Source organism: Ambystoma mexicanum, chromosome 1q, assembly GCF_040938575.1.
Source record: "Ambystoma mexicanum isolate Mex_15411 chromosome 1q, UKY_AmexF1_1, whole genome shotgun sequence".
NCBI lineage: Eukaryota > Metazoa > Chordata > Amphibia > Caudata > Ambystomatidae > Ambystoma > Ambystoma mexicanum.
This window is the reverse complement of record NC_090922.1, coordinates 29,805,668-29,822,703: the sequence shown is the minus strand read 5'-3', so window position 1 is coordinate 29,822,703 and position 17,036 is coordinate 29,805,668. Positions and strand designations below refer to the sequence as shown.

The 17,036-nt window shown below is 41.2% G+C and overlaps 1 protein-coding gene across 3 annotated transcripts in view; it reads right to left on the bottom strand.

Moving 5' to 3' along the window:
- The window catches only part of ANKRD27 (ankyrin repeat domain 27), a 1,511,294-nt gene that overhangs the window by 160,078 nt on the left and 1,334,180 nt on the right, over positions 1-17,036 (bottom strand). For 2 of the 3 annotated variants that reach the window (XM_069635447.1, XM_069635448.1), the window contains one exon: positions 15,552-15,663. The exons of the other annotated variant lie outside the window; for it this stretch is intronic. In XM_069635447.1, coding sequence (XP_069491548.1) covers positions 15,552-15,663 — 112 coding nt within the window. The remainder of the gene's footprint in view (positions 1-15,551; positions 15,664-17,036) is intronic. 3 annotated transcript variants of the gene reach the window in all.

The following is a 17,036-nucleotide window of genomic DNA, read 5'->3' as shown; positions in this document are numbered from 1 at the left end:
TATTCAACCCGATCACGTGACCGAGTTCTAAAAATCATTGTTTGTTGAAAGGTCAAAAGTCTCTGATAGTTTGTCTCCTTACTTAACTGATGGATTTTCTTAAGTATGACCCATTTTATGTATTCGAGACTGACACTTTTCAATAAAATATCTCACCATCAGGGCCTGAATAATTGTACCTTTGATACCGCTACTCTGCTCAATGAGTCTGGTTTTACACTTTCTATTGGTCTTTCCTATGTAGTTGAGCCCACACGGGCAGGTGATCATATAAAGTCCAGAAATAGGAGTGAGTGGGCACAACCAATTTTCTTTACTTTCGTGTAAATTGCAAAAATTTGAGAGAAGGGTTATTTGGTCCTGTCGCCAGTTTGCCTCCCCGTTTGCGAGGGGTGGTTAAGATTAATGATGCACAAATGACTGGATTGGTTTTTCCAGTACACTGGAAGGACCTAGGATGGGCATTTCCACAATCTATAAAAGATCTTCAGGGACTGTGTGCGTATAATTTTTGGCCTTATTAGTAAATTCTTTCTTGTTGAAAAAGTTTTGCAAATTATTATCCACTCAAACAGTATTTCCTTGTGGCAATTTGTGGTGGGTAATCTGTTTTGAGACACTCCTTGAGCAGCAGGGCACCATGCTCGCGTGGACACAGGCCAAAAATTATACGCACACAATCCCTGAAGAAAGTCTTTTATAGACCGAAATGCATTGAACGATAAAATTGGTGCAAAAGGCCTTTCACAAAGTGCAACCTAATAAAAAATATACTTACATTTGAATCAACCAAGTCTTGTCAAGAATTTTCAATGAACAATTACTATATATAATTTGCTAATTTCAAGTAATAACTTGTGGAAATGCTCACCTAGGTCCTTCCAGTGTACTGGAAAAACCAATCCAGTCATTTGTGCATCAGGTGATCATATAAACCACATTTTAGCTATTACTGTTAGTAAGTTATTTTAAATACCATTTCACCTGTAGCCCAAATTCAACTACGCTAGTAATCGTGGTATATTTCTACATCACACATTATCCACAGGCAGAATTACCACACAGAGCTGCTGCAGGGTTGCAGTCTTTGGCAGCTCACCCTGTTGTTGTGACTTTTCTGCACCATTTGGCAGTCTTTTTGCAGTTTCTACTAGTTGAGTGGGAGGACCCATTCAAAATCTGTTCCTGGCTGCGGAGGGGCAGCGGAGTTGCTGCAGAGTTGCAGTCTTTGGCAGCTCACCCTGTTGTCATGACTTTTCTGCACCATTTGGCAGTCTTTTTGCAGTTTCTACTAGTTGAGTGGGAGGACCCATTCAAAATCTGTTCCTGGCTGCGGAGGGGCAGCGGAGTTGCTGCAGAGTTGCAGTCTTTGGCAGCTCACCCTGTTGTCATGACTTTTCTGCACCATTTGGCAGTCTTTTTGCAGTTTCTACTGACTGAGTGGGAGGACCTATTCAAAATACGTACGCGGCCGTGGAGTCGATGCAGAGTTGCAGTCTTTGTCAGTATATGGCTGTGTTGGCGAGAAAGCAGCCTACCGAGGAGGAGGGCTGCTGGATGTGAAGTTCGCAGCCCTGACGTGACGAGATGGGTGTTTTAGAACAGCTGAGCTCCTCGCACGCTTTAGCTCCCACATCGCTTCAGCCGTAACTGAACTCAACTTTGTTACCGAGGATGATGGAAGAAGACGAGGATGCAGGCAGGATGTTAACACAGAGTACACATAAGAACCCCGCCTTCACGTCCCGGCAACAGCCGATCTACGATCGTAACGAACATAACAACATTAGCGTCGAAAGCTCCACTTCTAAAACATCACAGAAATCATGCCCTGCATGAAACATACTTTGAGGCAGCAGAGGCGGCCCAGGAGAGCCCGAGTGACAGCCTCCTCGAGACTGAAATTTTCAAAGTCTCTCCTATGTCCCACTCCCCTCGTAATGAGTGCGCCGTGATCGGCGCAGATGGCTCGCAAGGGGAGCTGCCGCTGCAAACGAGTGACCAGTATACTGAAGCGGCTTTACAGGTGGAAACTTCCCTAACGCGTGGTGGAAAGGAGGGACAAAAACAAGTTAATACAAATTCAAGAGCACCCCTCTTTGAACCTGAACTCAGCTCTGAACAAGGTTCATCGAAAGGAACAAACAAATTTACAAAGCACCAGTCTCATTCAAACAAAGAGCTGATTACAAACTGGTCCAAATCGAGACTCACCAAGCGAAAGAAAGCAAAGATCTGGTCAGCCCACACTGTGTGCTAAATTCCTCCCAAACTTCACAGACGGAAGCTTATAATTTACCGGCCTCAGATGGGGAAGTAGGAGCGAATCCCGACAAAAATGACCCTCACAACAAGACGCTTGAGGATTTGTCTGACGTCCATTAAGTTGATTTGGGTCAACCGACCCCCCAAAAAAAGACATCTATCACCCCGAAGGACATGGGAAAATCAAAACAGAGTACTAAACATATTGGCAACCCGTCTCTGTTGGAAAAAAAAGGCGCGAAAAAAGCAGAGATGTCCACCAATACATTCAAAACCTTACATCTACCAAAAAATAATCATAACAAGCAATGTAAAAATGTGCCATAGACATTAAAAATAAAAAATCCGTACGTATAGGAAAATTACTCCTATAAGACCTCCTTTCACTAGTTCATTAGTAGATTTTTTCAATAAACAGGGAAAAATAACTCAAGATCTTATAGTGAACTCTCCGATGCAGAGATCTTGGAAGGCACCCAAGATCAAACAGGACGCTAAACACCAAGTGATCAGGATCCCATCCCTTTGTGTACGGGGCTGAGTAGGGGCCCCACAGCGGCGACAGAGAAGACATCAACACCAAGAAGATGGCATTTTGGTAGACCACCAACGATAGAGTCGGTCTTCATAATTGAGAAACCCTGCAAAAATGCAAGCATAACAGGAGAAAGTTTACTGACTGAGGGCAGAGGATGGAAAGTACTGAGGATGGGAAGTACTGCTGCATTACTACACAGAGTTTAAATAACCGAGAGCAAACCACGCACACAATTCACGTAGAAAAGGAAGGCCCATGTTCGTTGTCGTATGACACTCTTCATAGATCTACACAGGACACAGGTCAAATAAAGGAAAACTACTGGCAGAATTTATGAAACTATGATAGATGAAAGGCAACAGCGGGCTTTAAATGAGAACAATCCTGTTTTGCCACCCACATCACATACCTCCATTAATTCACCACCTCGAAATAGAAGATTAAGTGAGTTTCCTCAAACATTTCGAAAGGAAACTCCAAAGAAAAAGCCAGATCTGTTCGCAATTATGTCAGCGGTTACCATCGCCTTAGCCCCTTTCAGCAAGCTCTATGAGGCACTGAACGACACATTAACAGCCCACACCACAATGAACGCAATGATGCACTGCAAGTTAATATACTTGGAGGGGTACATTACGGCAATTGAAGCACGGAAACAAGATGCGAGAGATCAGGGCACCACATTTTCTCTACCAGAGCCGATACTACTTACAACTAGTACTCAAACAACAGTAGATCTTGAACTGACAACCTCATCTCCAAAAACTACAAATCTATATTACTCTGATTAACATCTGGGCTAAGTAATCATCCCACAGTGTAAAACTAAATCAATTTTTCAGAGAGGCTCATCAACGAACCGGCTAAAGCAAGTCGACTCATCGTCTAGACAAATCACAGACGCTAACACTGAAAAACACCAAGCTCCTCCAAATAGGGTAGCAAATGGCTGTATAGTATTAGAAGTAAATGACCATCCATTAAACATGAGACCTTTGACCCAAGTCTTGCATATGGCAATAACCGAAATAAAGAGTTTGGCATGTTTACACAAATAAGGAATAAATGTCATGATGACATTAACACAACACTCTTGAGTGGAGCTTCACGTGAAAATCTTGTCTCGACAAAAAACAGTGAGGATAAGAAAACAATGTATACAGTACCTATACCAGCACTGAGAAAAATCTGTCAAGGAATTCAACCAAAGGAGTTGGAAACTGTATCAAAGTCCAGCAATAAAGAAAATATAAACACGCCATCAATCACCATAGACGACCCGGAGGACATCTTGGACTTGATGGATCTAAGTCAATACACTGTTCAAGAGTCTGAATCCGAACTTGTTAATGCGCCTCAGGCGAAGTGGAGCGTTGAAACAAATCAGCAAAGCTCAATGCCTCCAGAACCAAAGAAGAATGTAACGATAAAGGAGCTAGACTCCCTGGTCTTTCTAACATTGACTGATAGACGCCTAAAGCTGTCCAAGAACAGAAATGAGGCACAGCGATTTTCACACGCCAAGCCGTCAAGTGTTGAAAGGCAAAAAAGGAAAAATTCCAAACCTAGGGAAAAAATCTCCAATAAGATGAAATAGGGATGCACCACATGAAGACCGTGCAAGAAGAAGAAACGATGACTCTCGTAGAGCGTCACAATACACATAACATAAGTTCCCTGAGAGAAGAAGCTACCTTGATGAATCTCCAAGATCACAAGACCATGTCCGCACAAATCCTGATAAGAGATATCAAGAGAAGGAATGGCGTTCGTCAAACCAAAAAAACAAAAGTAATTGCACCATCAAATTGGAACAAAAACTAGACAAGGGAGACAAGCTTATCTTAAATAGAAATAAATAGAAAAACAATATTGACCTTGTTTAACTGCATCCGAAACCACAGGCAATTGCGTTCAGAAGATCTGAAGATTGTCGAATTTGGACAAAAAGGCCGTACGGACAGCACATACCTTCACATTGTTTCACCAGTGGTGAAGGGAATGTTGCTGGACGCAGCAGAGAGTCTATTGATTTTAGGTTTTGACATCCCCTCTTGCTCGCCCACCGTCGACTAGTAGGGAGACTGTGAAACCAACAGATATGAGAAATTAAAAAGAAAAGTACCCTAATGTTGATAGGTCACAACGCTATAGGAAGAACAGAAGAGTGCTAGAACAAGTAGCCTCGTCGCTGACTAGCTCTAACTCAAGGACCATGGTAGAAGGCACTTTTAGAGACAAGACTAGAGAAAGAGAAAACTTCAAAAACCCCTTGGGCATAGGTCGTGTGCCTCGAGGGTCACTCCCCAAACTGAAAGTAACTTTCGAGCAAGACCTCCATGTAGTCCATCAAAAAGACACAATCATCACTTCCATTAAAGTCCCAAAAGAAGATGAACATCAAAAGTGGGCTATGACATTTTCATCTCGCCAGCTCAAAAGGGCCCAAAAGGTCCACCAACTTCAGCAATAAGATCTGGAAGTGAAATACATCTTAAAAAAATACTTGCTTCAAACATATTTATGCAAGCAAGTTGTATTTTGGCGCCATCCGGAGTCTCCAGTAAAAGATGGCAGAGGTTATACAATGCTTTGCGTCAACATATATTGGAACCCTTGTGCCATAAATAATGAGAACTTCCTAATGATGGTAGAAAACATAATCGACGAGGCCAACATAGATCTTCAAGTGAAAAACACATTAATATGTGGCAATCTAAACGTGTCATGTCCGGATATTGGTGAAGAGAAAACCTGTGTTGCTAACCGATCAGCCTCTGTAGAGAAGGGAATCAAATTGTCAACATTGATGGATTCTAGGGACCTTCGGGACCTTCACAACCTCCACTTGATGATACATAAAAACAAGCCACAAGTACCGACATGCAGCGCGATGGATCAAACGAAACAATAGATCACATTTTTGTGTCCAGAGAGCGTCTTTCCCTTATCCCCACATTTAAAGTGACGAGAACTAAGCACAACAATCACAATCTGCTGATTACGTCATGTCCTCCATGATTAACAGCGCACACAGTAACCTAGAGACATTGATGTGTAATATACGTGTCTCTTGTTCCTTTACACGAGACTTGGCTCGTGGCTACATGAGTCCCTGTTTCCCGAGGTCCGAGAATGCGAATGCAAGTTGAAATACAACGGCGGCAGCAGAGGCGTCAAATGGTGGGGCCTTATTGTCCATTTAACTCCCGTGTGCATATAAGAATATAACCTTAAATAAAAGGACAATTACCTTAATGTAAATATTCTCTTCCGTCACCTCATTGCTTACATTACATGTGGCGACGAGGATTAGCCCTGGCCCCACCGCCTCTTCGTGTTTGGCCATCCCAGAGCAACGTAACGGCTCCTAGCCCAGCTGTCCCAGAGCGTTGTAGCGGCCCCTTTGCAGTACCGCGGGACACTGCTGCTGCTCCGCTTGCTACGTGCATCGAGTTTTTCCTTCCAGCAATCTAACAGGTACTCTCTCATATCATTGTAATATATATATATGCGCTGCCGCGTCCCTGCTCACGGAGAGTCCCAGAGTGCTGATAGGACTACTCCGGCTCATTTCCAGTACATGCACATTTGCCTAGCACGATGCCGTGGGACTTAAAGGCATATGCTCACCGCGTTCACAACAATTTAAAGGCACAGCGTTGGGAATCCTTACCTCACACGCTCCGTTCAACGGAAACAATGTATTTGCTCAAGCTTTGACGGCAATAAATTAATGATGCCACGTTTGTGACGCTCTTACTGCTTTTACCCTTCCTTTTCTGCAACGAAGAATAATCTCCCTTGATTTTCTGTGTGGACAAATCATATCACGCTGATGCCAACTATATTTAGGATTAACACACAGTTATTTTGTACACAACATTGTGAGCAATGTGTGGAAGTGAAAATATATATAGTTAGTGCACCCACTGTCAACCAATAGACTGCAATATAAGATCTGTGACCACTTCAAAAGGAAAATGTCTTTCAATAGTGTACCTCCACCCATGTTCTTTCTACCAGAAGTTGGGGAACCAGCGATTCCATGGAGGAGATGGATCAAATCTTTTGAGCACTATGCAGGTGTCGTATATGTTCAGAATTGCATTGTAGAGAAACGAAAATCACTACTGCTACACTGCCTGGGCCCAGCTGGGCAAGAACAATTTGAAGATCTGCCAGAGTTACCCCCCGATGAAGGTGCCGATCTGAATGAATATGAGCGTTCTGTGAGGAAGATGAGCAAACACTATGAGAAGAAGCTAAGTACAATCCTAGAACGTTACAAGTTCGGAAAGAGAATACAGGAAGAAGGGGAGAGCGTGGAACAATACATAACTGAATTGAGGAAATTGGCAAAAACTTGCAATTTCAATACACAACTGGAGGAGAGATTGAGGGATCAATTCATGCTAGAATGCAGAAGCAGTAAAGTGAGGGAAAGACTGTGGTCTGAAGAGGACCCATCTTTGGATACTGTTTTACGTGTGGCCAAAGAGGTCGAACAAACAGAAAAATGTGTCAGAGAATTGGAAAAATAGAGTCCAAACAGTTGAGATTAAACATGATATTCCAAGAATAATCACTACAAATAATGCCAATAAAAATAATGAATCTATAGCCCAAGTGACGGAAATATTGAGAAGACGGGGCACACTTGAGAGAGTTCGTAAAACACCATGGAAAGAAGACAGGAAGAGCGGGATGCCTTCCAGGCCACAAGCTCTGAATTCAAGGTGGAGAAGCCCACACAGACGAAGAGACAGTCCAAGGAGGAAGAACACTGGCAGATGTTTCAGGTGTGATGGTACAGACCATTGGGCGGATAACCCGGAATGTCCTGCTCTCAAGATTATATGTAGCAAATGCAAAGGTAAAGGACATTATGCTAGATGTTGCAGAGTTCAGAATACCTCGACAAATTGGATAGGCGATGAACATTACAGTGATGAAAATGTAGAAGAATGTGTATTCGTCATAACTGATGAAGAAAATGAAGAAATGGAAAGTCCCAAAGCCACAGTATGTGTTGATGGTATCGACATGCATATGATGATAGACTCAGGTGCCAAATACACCCTTGTACAGCAGAATGTATGGAACAGAAGTAAACATGAATACCTGCATGAATCAGAAATAAAACCCAGAGCCTATGTCAGATATAATTGGGTGGTTCTGGGGCACATTAAAGTTTAAGGACAGAAGAGCAAATGGCAAAATATACATCACGAAAGCAGGAAGAACACCTTTACTAAGTTGGACTTATCAGAGCAAGCTTAAAGTGAAACTAGATGCCAGTGCAAGTGAGTCTGTACTGACAATCGAAAATGCCACAATCAAACTCGGGAAGTCTAAATGTACCACAGTGGTTGATGAAATGCTGGGGAGTGTGTTCATGAATGGAATTGGATGTCTTCGTGGCTATGTGCATGAACTTAGAATGAAGCCAGGACATATTCCGGTAGCACAGAAATTGCGCACCATTCCACTATCCATGAGAGAAGAAGTGTGGAAAGAGATCGAAACTCTAGAAGACCATGGTGTCATAGAAAGCATAGATGCCAGTGAGTGGGTCTCACCACTAGTCGTTCTCAGGAACAAATCTGGGATGTTGAGGATATGTGTAGATATGCGAGAACTCAATAAGTGTGTTGTTCCCGACAGACACCCCCTTCCTAATATACAAGAAATTGTGTCCACAATAGGTCCGTCTAAATATGTTTCCACTCTTGATCTAACCTCAGCATACCATCAAGTTAAACTACACAAAGATTCAAGAAAGTTAACGGCTTTTATCACACCTGACCGTTTATAGCAATATAAAAGATTACCTTTTGGATTAATATCTGCTGCTTCAGTCTTTCAGAAGATAATGCACCGGCTGTTTCAAGGAGATCAGGGCGTCATCTGTTTTCAAGATGACATTTTAGTGCACTCTACTGATCAGAAGTCACATGACAAGAGATTTAAATATGTATGTAAGAAGCTACATGGAGCTGGTGTGACTTTAAGTAAAGACAAGTGTAATATCAACTGTCATGAAATGGACTATCTGTGGGACACAATATCAGCTGAGGGGATATGACCTAAAAAAGAATTAGCTGATACTATTAAGAATATGCCAAGACCTAAGTCTAAGGAGGAAGTACGTACTTTCATTGGGATGGCGGAATACTATTCCAAGTTCATACGGGATTTCGCACTCCACACCGTACCACTCCGTGAACTTTTGAAGAGTTAGACATTTGAATGGAGTGTTGAATGTGAAGAGGAATTTGAATGAATTAAATCAGCATTGAACAAGGCACCGTCATTGAAGAACTTCAGAAGTGGCAAGAATACGATTATTACCACGGATGCTAGCAATCTAGGGCTTGGAGCAGTTGTCACTCAGGAAGTTGACGGAAAAGAAGTCTTGATTGCTTGCGCATCTTGACTTCTGAAGGGTGCAGAAAAATCTTATGCAGCCATAGAAAAAGAGACATTGGCAATCAAATGGGCAGCAGAGAAGTTCAGAAACTTCATCTGGGATGTGGAAGTAGAATTTTGCACTGATCACAAACCTCTGATTCATGTTATCATGAATAAAGGCCTGGATAAGGTGTCCAATCGAATAAAGAGATGGGTGATACTCTTACAAGAGTACAACTGCAAGGTGTGATACGTGCCAGGTGTGAGGAATCGAGCTGCTGACTGCTTGTCACGTCTCACGGCCATTTCTGAAGCTGATGATGACAAAGAAACTGTCTCAGAAGTTGTTTTAAATATTAAGACACCATCTATATCGAAAGAGGAATGGGAGGAGGCGGAAAAACAAGATTCTATATTAGTACGGTTGAAACAAATGGTCCAGAGTCAAAATCCTTTGAGGAAAGCAAAGTTTGAGGAACTTAATCTCACTGATTTTTGGAGTGTTGCTAAATGTAGAAAATGACAGAATCAGGAGAGGTGACAGAATTATCCCACCCAAAGGATTACGGAAAAGAATTGTTGAACTAGGTCACAAGGGCCATCAAGGAGTAGTCAAGACAAAACAAAGAATACATGAAGATTATTGGTGGCCAGGATGTGATTTACAGATTGAGAGATTCGTCCATGACTGTATCCTTTGTTATGAAAGTGATAGAGTATGCATGAGGGGCAAGTATCCCATGGTGGTGACGAATATTCCAGAAAAAGTTTGGGATGATCTGGGTATGGACATATTGGGCCCAATTTATAGTGATGGCAAACAACAAGTTTGTCTGGTGGTTATTGACCTTTTGACCAGGCGGGTGGAGGTTTTAATTAAGCCGTGCATGAATTCTAAAGTAGTTGTTGATTTTCTGTCTGAGATTTGTGTAAGAGAAGGGATTCCAAAAAGCATCATGACAGACAATGGTGTGCAATTCTGTTAGAAATAGATGCAAAGGTTCTGTCTAAATAATTCCATAGTGCACAAGAGGAGCGCCATTTACCACCCACAGACAAATGGTGTAGTTGAGCATTTTAACAAGGTACTCATGAATGGCATTCGTTGGGCGTGGGCGAATGGGTTGCGATGGTAGGATGCTGTTAAAAAGAAAATCATTGCTCACCGTTTCACCCCACATTGTACGACAGGATTGTCCCCATTTGAGTTGAGTAGGGGACGCAAGGCAAACACGAAATTGACGCCATCTTGATTAGAGAGAGCGACTCTTGTAAAAAAAGATTTTGGGGATGTGTGTGAGAATATTAGGAACACTCAATTGAAGAACAAACAAATTCATGACAGCTCCCTGTGTAGTGTCAAAAGAAAAACAATTCCATCAGTGGAGGGTGGGGGGTTAAGTAAGAATGAAACTTCCTCCTGTTCTGAGGGACGGACCTTGCAAGTGGTCGAAACCCGTGGGAGTGGTTGAGGTTTTTAAACATGCAGTGAAGGTTGAGGATGGGAGAATCTGGAACATAGAGGGTGTATGTGATGAATTCTCATAAGGTGTCTGCATTGGAAAAGATGGTCACTACAAGTACTGGTGAAAATGCAAGTGAGAATGAAAGAGTGATCAAGGAAGTAGTGAAAGGAAGTGATGAGAACACAAGAGGGTATGAGAAGCATGTCAAAGATATAAGGGGAAGAAAAGTGATTTCGAAGATTTCCTTGCCAAAACCTAAACTAGATTTTCTCCACAAGTCAAGAAGAGGGAGAATCATTCGCAGACCTGACCGTTTGAGAGATTTTGTGTAGGAACACAAAATGTGTGAAGAAACGTCAGTGAAACAATGGTTGGTCAGTGGAAGGCTAAGGAGGGGAGATGTGTAATATAAGTGTCTCTTGTTCCTTTATGCGAGACTTGGCTCGTGGCTACATGAGTCCCTGTTTCCCGAGGTCTGAGAACGCCCGCTGCGAGAATGCGAATACAAGTTGAAATACAACGGCGGCAGCGGAGGCGTCAAATGGTGGGGCCTTATTGTCCATCTAACTCCTGTATACATTTAAGAATGTAACCTTAAATAAAAGGACAATTACCTTAATGTAAATATTCTCTTCCGTCACCTCATTGCTTACATTACAAGTATGAACATACAAATGATGAGGGCATAGAGCAGGGCCCTCATACACTACTTTCTTAATCTATATTAACAGGGCACACAGTAACCTAGAGACATAGACAGAAAGATCCTTTGATGAGCATACTCTCTCTGGGTAAGACCCTATGATATACCATTAGGCATCTTATGTTGAACCACTTAGAATCACATTTCTGAGATATTAATAACAAATTACTAAGTCCTCTCATCTGTTTTACAGGAGGAGACTGAGGATAGATAACATGCCAAAATGATGTGAGAAGTGAATGACCCTAACGACTGACTAGACACCTTTGACCAACTTAGAGTGGTGTATTCCATACTAAGGCACACTGGTATACTACACAAGACAAGAAATTCTAGTTTTTAGGAATTAATGGTATTCAGTTTGATGCCGGTAAAATCTATTTTTTAGTGCCAAGATTTTAACTTAGTAAGATATAGCTTCCTCATTTGATTGATAACCTCTTTTTTTACAGGAGGCAGCGAGTTCCGTCAAGGAAATCCTATTAGAAGGAAGAGTCAAAAAATGTCCTTATAAACACATTATCATCCAGGTGATTATTGCAATTGGGATACATGAAAGATCGAATTATTGATGATAATGAAATAAGTTGAAACCTAATATATTCCCTATTATATATCATTGATTATAGAAAAGAAAAGGAAGAGCAATGTATTGAATTAACAGCTCCCGATGAAGGGAATGGTTTCAATGATATTCAAAGAATTAGAACACTACAATTTTTCAACAATCCATCAATGTGTTAAATTGTGCATGATTTGGTTCAAAATCATTGGACTAACAATATTGTCATTTTCTGGAGACAAAACGGAAGTAACTGTATTCCTATCTAACTTATTTATCTTTCTTCTGTAATTTAAATTTAATTTTCGAATGTATTTTGTATAAACAAAATGAATTGTTATATGTACAATATCATCTAATATTTCTCGTATAAGAAACTAATACACATTAATGTAGCTCGGGGCATGTTAAGATAAAAACTTTGAGGAAACATAGCCCATATATTCCGGCTAGTCTGTGGAGCCTGGTCTTTTCCGCTACCATCTTGGGGACTACTGTAATTCGACACTGCTTTTCCAACCAAAATTTCTGATTCAATGTTTTCAAGCAGTTCAAAATGATGTAGCTCGGCTGGGCTGTGGGCCTCTAAATATGTCCACATTTCTCCTGTGCTTCGGAGTCTTCACTGGAGGCCAGAATGAAATTGAAGTCTCTTTGCCTTGTCCAAGTTGGCCAAATATGCCCCCCTAGTGAATCTTCACTCAGCCAATTAGCTGTTACTTTGTGTACCACAGGTTTTAAAAACTTCTTTTTGCGTTATGGGCAATTGTTGACAACCTATCCTTTAGGAAAGCTTTGAAAACATTCCTCTTTACAAAAGGGAGATAGAATCCTCTTTGTGCTTCTGTTCACCAATGACTGCTCCCTGCCAGAGGATTTGATTCTCCCAGCGCCAAGATACCACTGGGTCTAAGCTGCGCTTTACAAATCGTGTTAACATAACAAATCAATGCCTGGACATATATCTCAAAAGATGAGGAATGTTTGGCAAGAAAGTAACTATTTTAAACACTTTCATATGGCTATAAATGTCTAATAATGACCACCAGAGGAGCTCTGTGATAATGGAATGCCCTCCTCTTCTACTAAACTGGAAAGGCAAACAATATGCCCTACAACAGTCCCTCACATGGCACACTGACAATTCTTTGTGTGCAAGACAAATCGGATAGGTAAAAGAGAAACATGCATTTCAAATTAAGTACTTGAAACACACACCAATTCCAGAAAACACTCAACACCAGTGCACTACTCAAGATGTTCGACAAGTAAAATAACACAGTAGAAAACAGATGTCCAACACTAGCTAAAATTACACAGCCACCTCTCCATTAATAATTTCTGTTAGTGGCGAGGCACATATGTGGTGGTTTTTACAATTTACAATCCAACATAACCTTGACCAAAAAAATAAAAAAAAAATATATATATATATATATAAATACACACACACACACACACACACACACACACACACACATATTTACTATTAACCTTTTATCGGTGTAAGGCAAGCCATCATGTACAAAATACAAACATATAATAAAAAGAATATGCTTTAGAACCCTGAACGCATAAAATACATGCGAGTAAGAACAAACTTTAAACCATATGTCACAATTTGTTGAAAATTCAAGTTTAAAAGTGTAAAATACTTAAACAGAGAACAGGTAACATTCAAGTTAGAATCGTCATCAGCTTGTTCCTCTTGTACCATGCACTGCAAACATACACAGAAACAAAGAACACAACATTTAAGTTTTCAGTGGATTTACAAAGGTGCATAGCTTCCCTAGTTGGTAAACTCCCACAAACACTAAACAGGGGTACCAAATACTGCCTCCTCAGGTCTTTAAGGCCTACACATAAGAGCATAAAATGCACCAAACTCATTTTCAGCGTCGCAGATCGGGCATCTTTTACTCAGGGTCTTCTACCAAGTGGCAGTAATGGACCTCAATGGCAGGGTACTCAAACATAATCTCATATATAACGATCGCATAAATTAAGGGGGGCTGTAACTTTGAGGTATTCCTCAAAGTCGTGCAGTGGCTTGCATGTTAGGTAATCTAGCCCACTGGCCAATGGAGAGCACTTTAGGTGTACCTTATTTCTCCTATACCTGACAGGCTGTTTCAACTGATGTCTTTGCGGGCATAGTGATGGCAAAGGGATTTTCTCAGTACACGATCTGGCCTAGCGCAAGTAGCCATTTTTTCACATGTAACAGCGACATAACTTTGTTACTACCACCCAATGAGAACATGTAAGAAAGTGCCTCACGATATCTGGCTAAACCAGGGGTGCCCCATACTCTGAGCCAATAGTATACCAGCCTCATTTCTGCATCATCACCAATGAAGCCAATTTCAAACTCCATCTCATCTGCACAAAAGCAGATTGGGTGCTTTGAGGGAGAAGTAAGACACTCCTAAGGAACTTATTCTCAATCACTATAAGAGGGGCAGAATTCATATAGCCCCAGATCCCAGACCCAAAGAGTGCAGAAGCTTTTGCCAGGGCATGATAAACTGCCAGGGTTGGCTTAAATGCCCCTATGCCATGACTGAAATAGTACCTTATAGAAATAGTACCAATAGTACCCACTGGTTTTCTCCAGAATAGTTTTAGCCTTGAGAAGGTGGGCAGACCAGCTGGCTCCAGATGAAAAATGTATGCCCAGATAATCTTACCAGTGGACATGCTCCAAAGAATCACCCGTCAGCATGATATTCAAGGATCTATTAATATTTATCCTTGGGCTGAAGATCATCGACTTGGTCTTACTAGTGTTGATCTCCAGCCCCAGCTCATTCCATTTGCTCACAAAGCAGGACACTGCCCGTCACAACCCCATTGGAGATGTGGAAAATAACACTGCATCGTCTGCTAAAAATAAGGCAAGCAGCTTATCACCTCCTAGCCTTGGAGGATCTGACTTGGCCATAAGAAGTCCATCCATTATAGAATCTATATAAATACAAAATAGCAGTGGGGTCAGGACACAACCCTAGCGTGCCTCCCTGGTGACTCCCAGGGTGTTGGTCACATCTCCCTCAACACTCTAACAAACAACCACAGTGTTATGTGCATACACAAGCCGAATTGGGTTAAGAAGAGATTCAGGAATATTTCTAGTCCCCACTAACTCCCACAGCAACCCTCTAGGGAACTCCCACAGCAACCCTCTGTGTGGCTGCCTTCATGTACACAAACACTGCGTATAGACTGGCTTTAGTTAGCAACAAGTGATTCTGGATTATTAAGTAAAACCTGAAGTACTGATCCACCATACTTATTCCAGCTGGAAAGCCCGCTTGTAGATGGTTTAAAGATGAGATGTCATCAACCGAATCCTGCAAGTACTTCAAAAGGGCTATAGCTAATATACTGGCCGCATAGACGAGGGAGATAGGGCGATAGTTCGAAGGTACAGCCCTGTCCCCCTTCTTAAAAATGGGTACAATCACAGCATTAGTCCAAGACTCCGGTATCGTACCTGTGTCCAGAATAACATTAAGCCTCTGGTACCAGTCTGTGAATGGACTGTAGTACACAGTCACCGGCTGTCCTATTTTGCAGACAAAAGAGGATGATTCTTACTTTTGTTCCTGATCTTGACAGTTTGTTTCTGAACATCTGTGGCTGGTTCTTCCACTGGTAACGATGAAGCATTTTTGGAGGCAATTTGTAGGTGCTTCATAATCTTTGAATTCTTAAACAAATATGTAAATACATTTGATCAAGAAAAGTGTACTGTAGTTGATATACTGCATAAATATACATACCCACATAAACAACCCTGTAAAGCTATGTACAACACTGTGATGAATATACATTTAAATACAATGTGAGAAAACTATTAATTTGTGTATTTATTGACTAATACATGAATAACTATTTTATTTAGAAATAATATGATAAAAAAGACGCATGCTTAAAGAATCAAGACTAAGGTAAAAGAGTACAGTATGAACATATTATACTACCTTTATGGTGATTCCATATGTCTTACAAAGCAACTTTAAATTATATTACCCCCTCCCAACAGCGAGCACCCTTATGTGCCAGCTAAGCTTGGGCGTTCTTTAAACAGTCACCAATGGTTTATCTGTCTGTTCCACAGGTCTTTACGCCAAACACAATCCTGTGACTATGGTATGTGCAAAAGGAAAGAGTAGGTCTGGAATTGTGATGGGAGAGCTATGATCCAAGAGTACCTGAATCACTCTGAAGCAAACATATTATGTTCCGCACTCTTGCCAGATGAAAAGACAGGAGTTGTGCAGAAAGGCTGCTTGTTTTAAGACAGGGAACACTGTGGATGATGATGATCGAATTGAAGTTGCCATGAGACTTAAAGACACTCATGTTAATGAAGCTCTCAACACAGAAAGATTGTGTGATTAGATTGAGACAAGATCAGCATTAATAGTGAGAAACAACGTTGGATACAAGATTGTGTAATAGCCATGAAGAAGCTCCCTAGTCGCCAGTGAATAAAATTTGAGGGCTATGCGAAACAGTTTTTTGGCATTTGGATGAACAACTTTTGGATGAACATGTTATTTGGCTTTTGGATGAACATTACACTATCAACATGAGACTTGTATTTGAGTAGAATAAACTGAAGACAAAGAAAATAATTAATTTGATGATATTGTTCTATCAGTATATATTTCATAGCAGAAATGTCAAATGCGTTTCTTTAATAGCTGTGGAGCAAAAGAGGTGCTAGTAGCATGTGTTGGTATGTTCATACACTCACTTTACTTCCCGCTCAATTAGCTTGGAAGATTGTACACAATATAAACTACTGGACAAGGGGAGACAACACATGTTAAAAAGCTTCAAGCAAATAAGATTATGCAAAATCTCGAGGCGAAAAGAAGCATACTAGTTGAAAGAAATGTCCATTAAGTAAGGTTTGCAAAAGGCAAGGGACATTACCCACACTGCTGTCCTACAGATCTCTGCAAGTGGTGCATGCCTCTGAAAAAATACAGATGCTGTCTTTGATCTGGTGGAATGTGCATGAAGTCAAACACCATTTAATATATTGTCCATAGGAATACAGTACCCAATCCA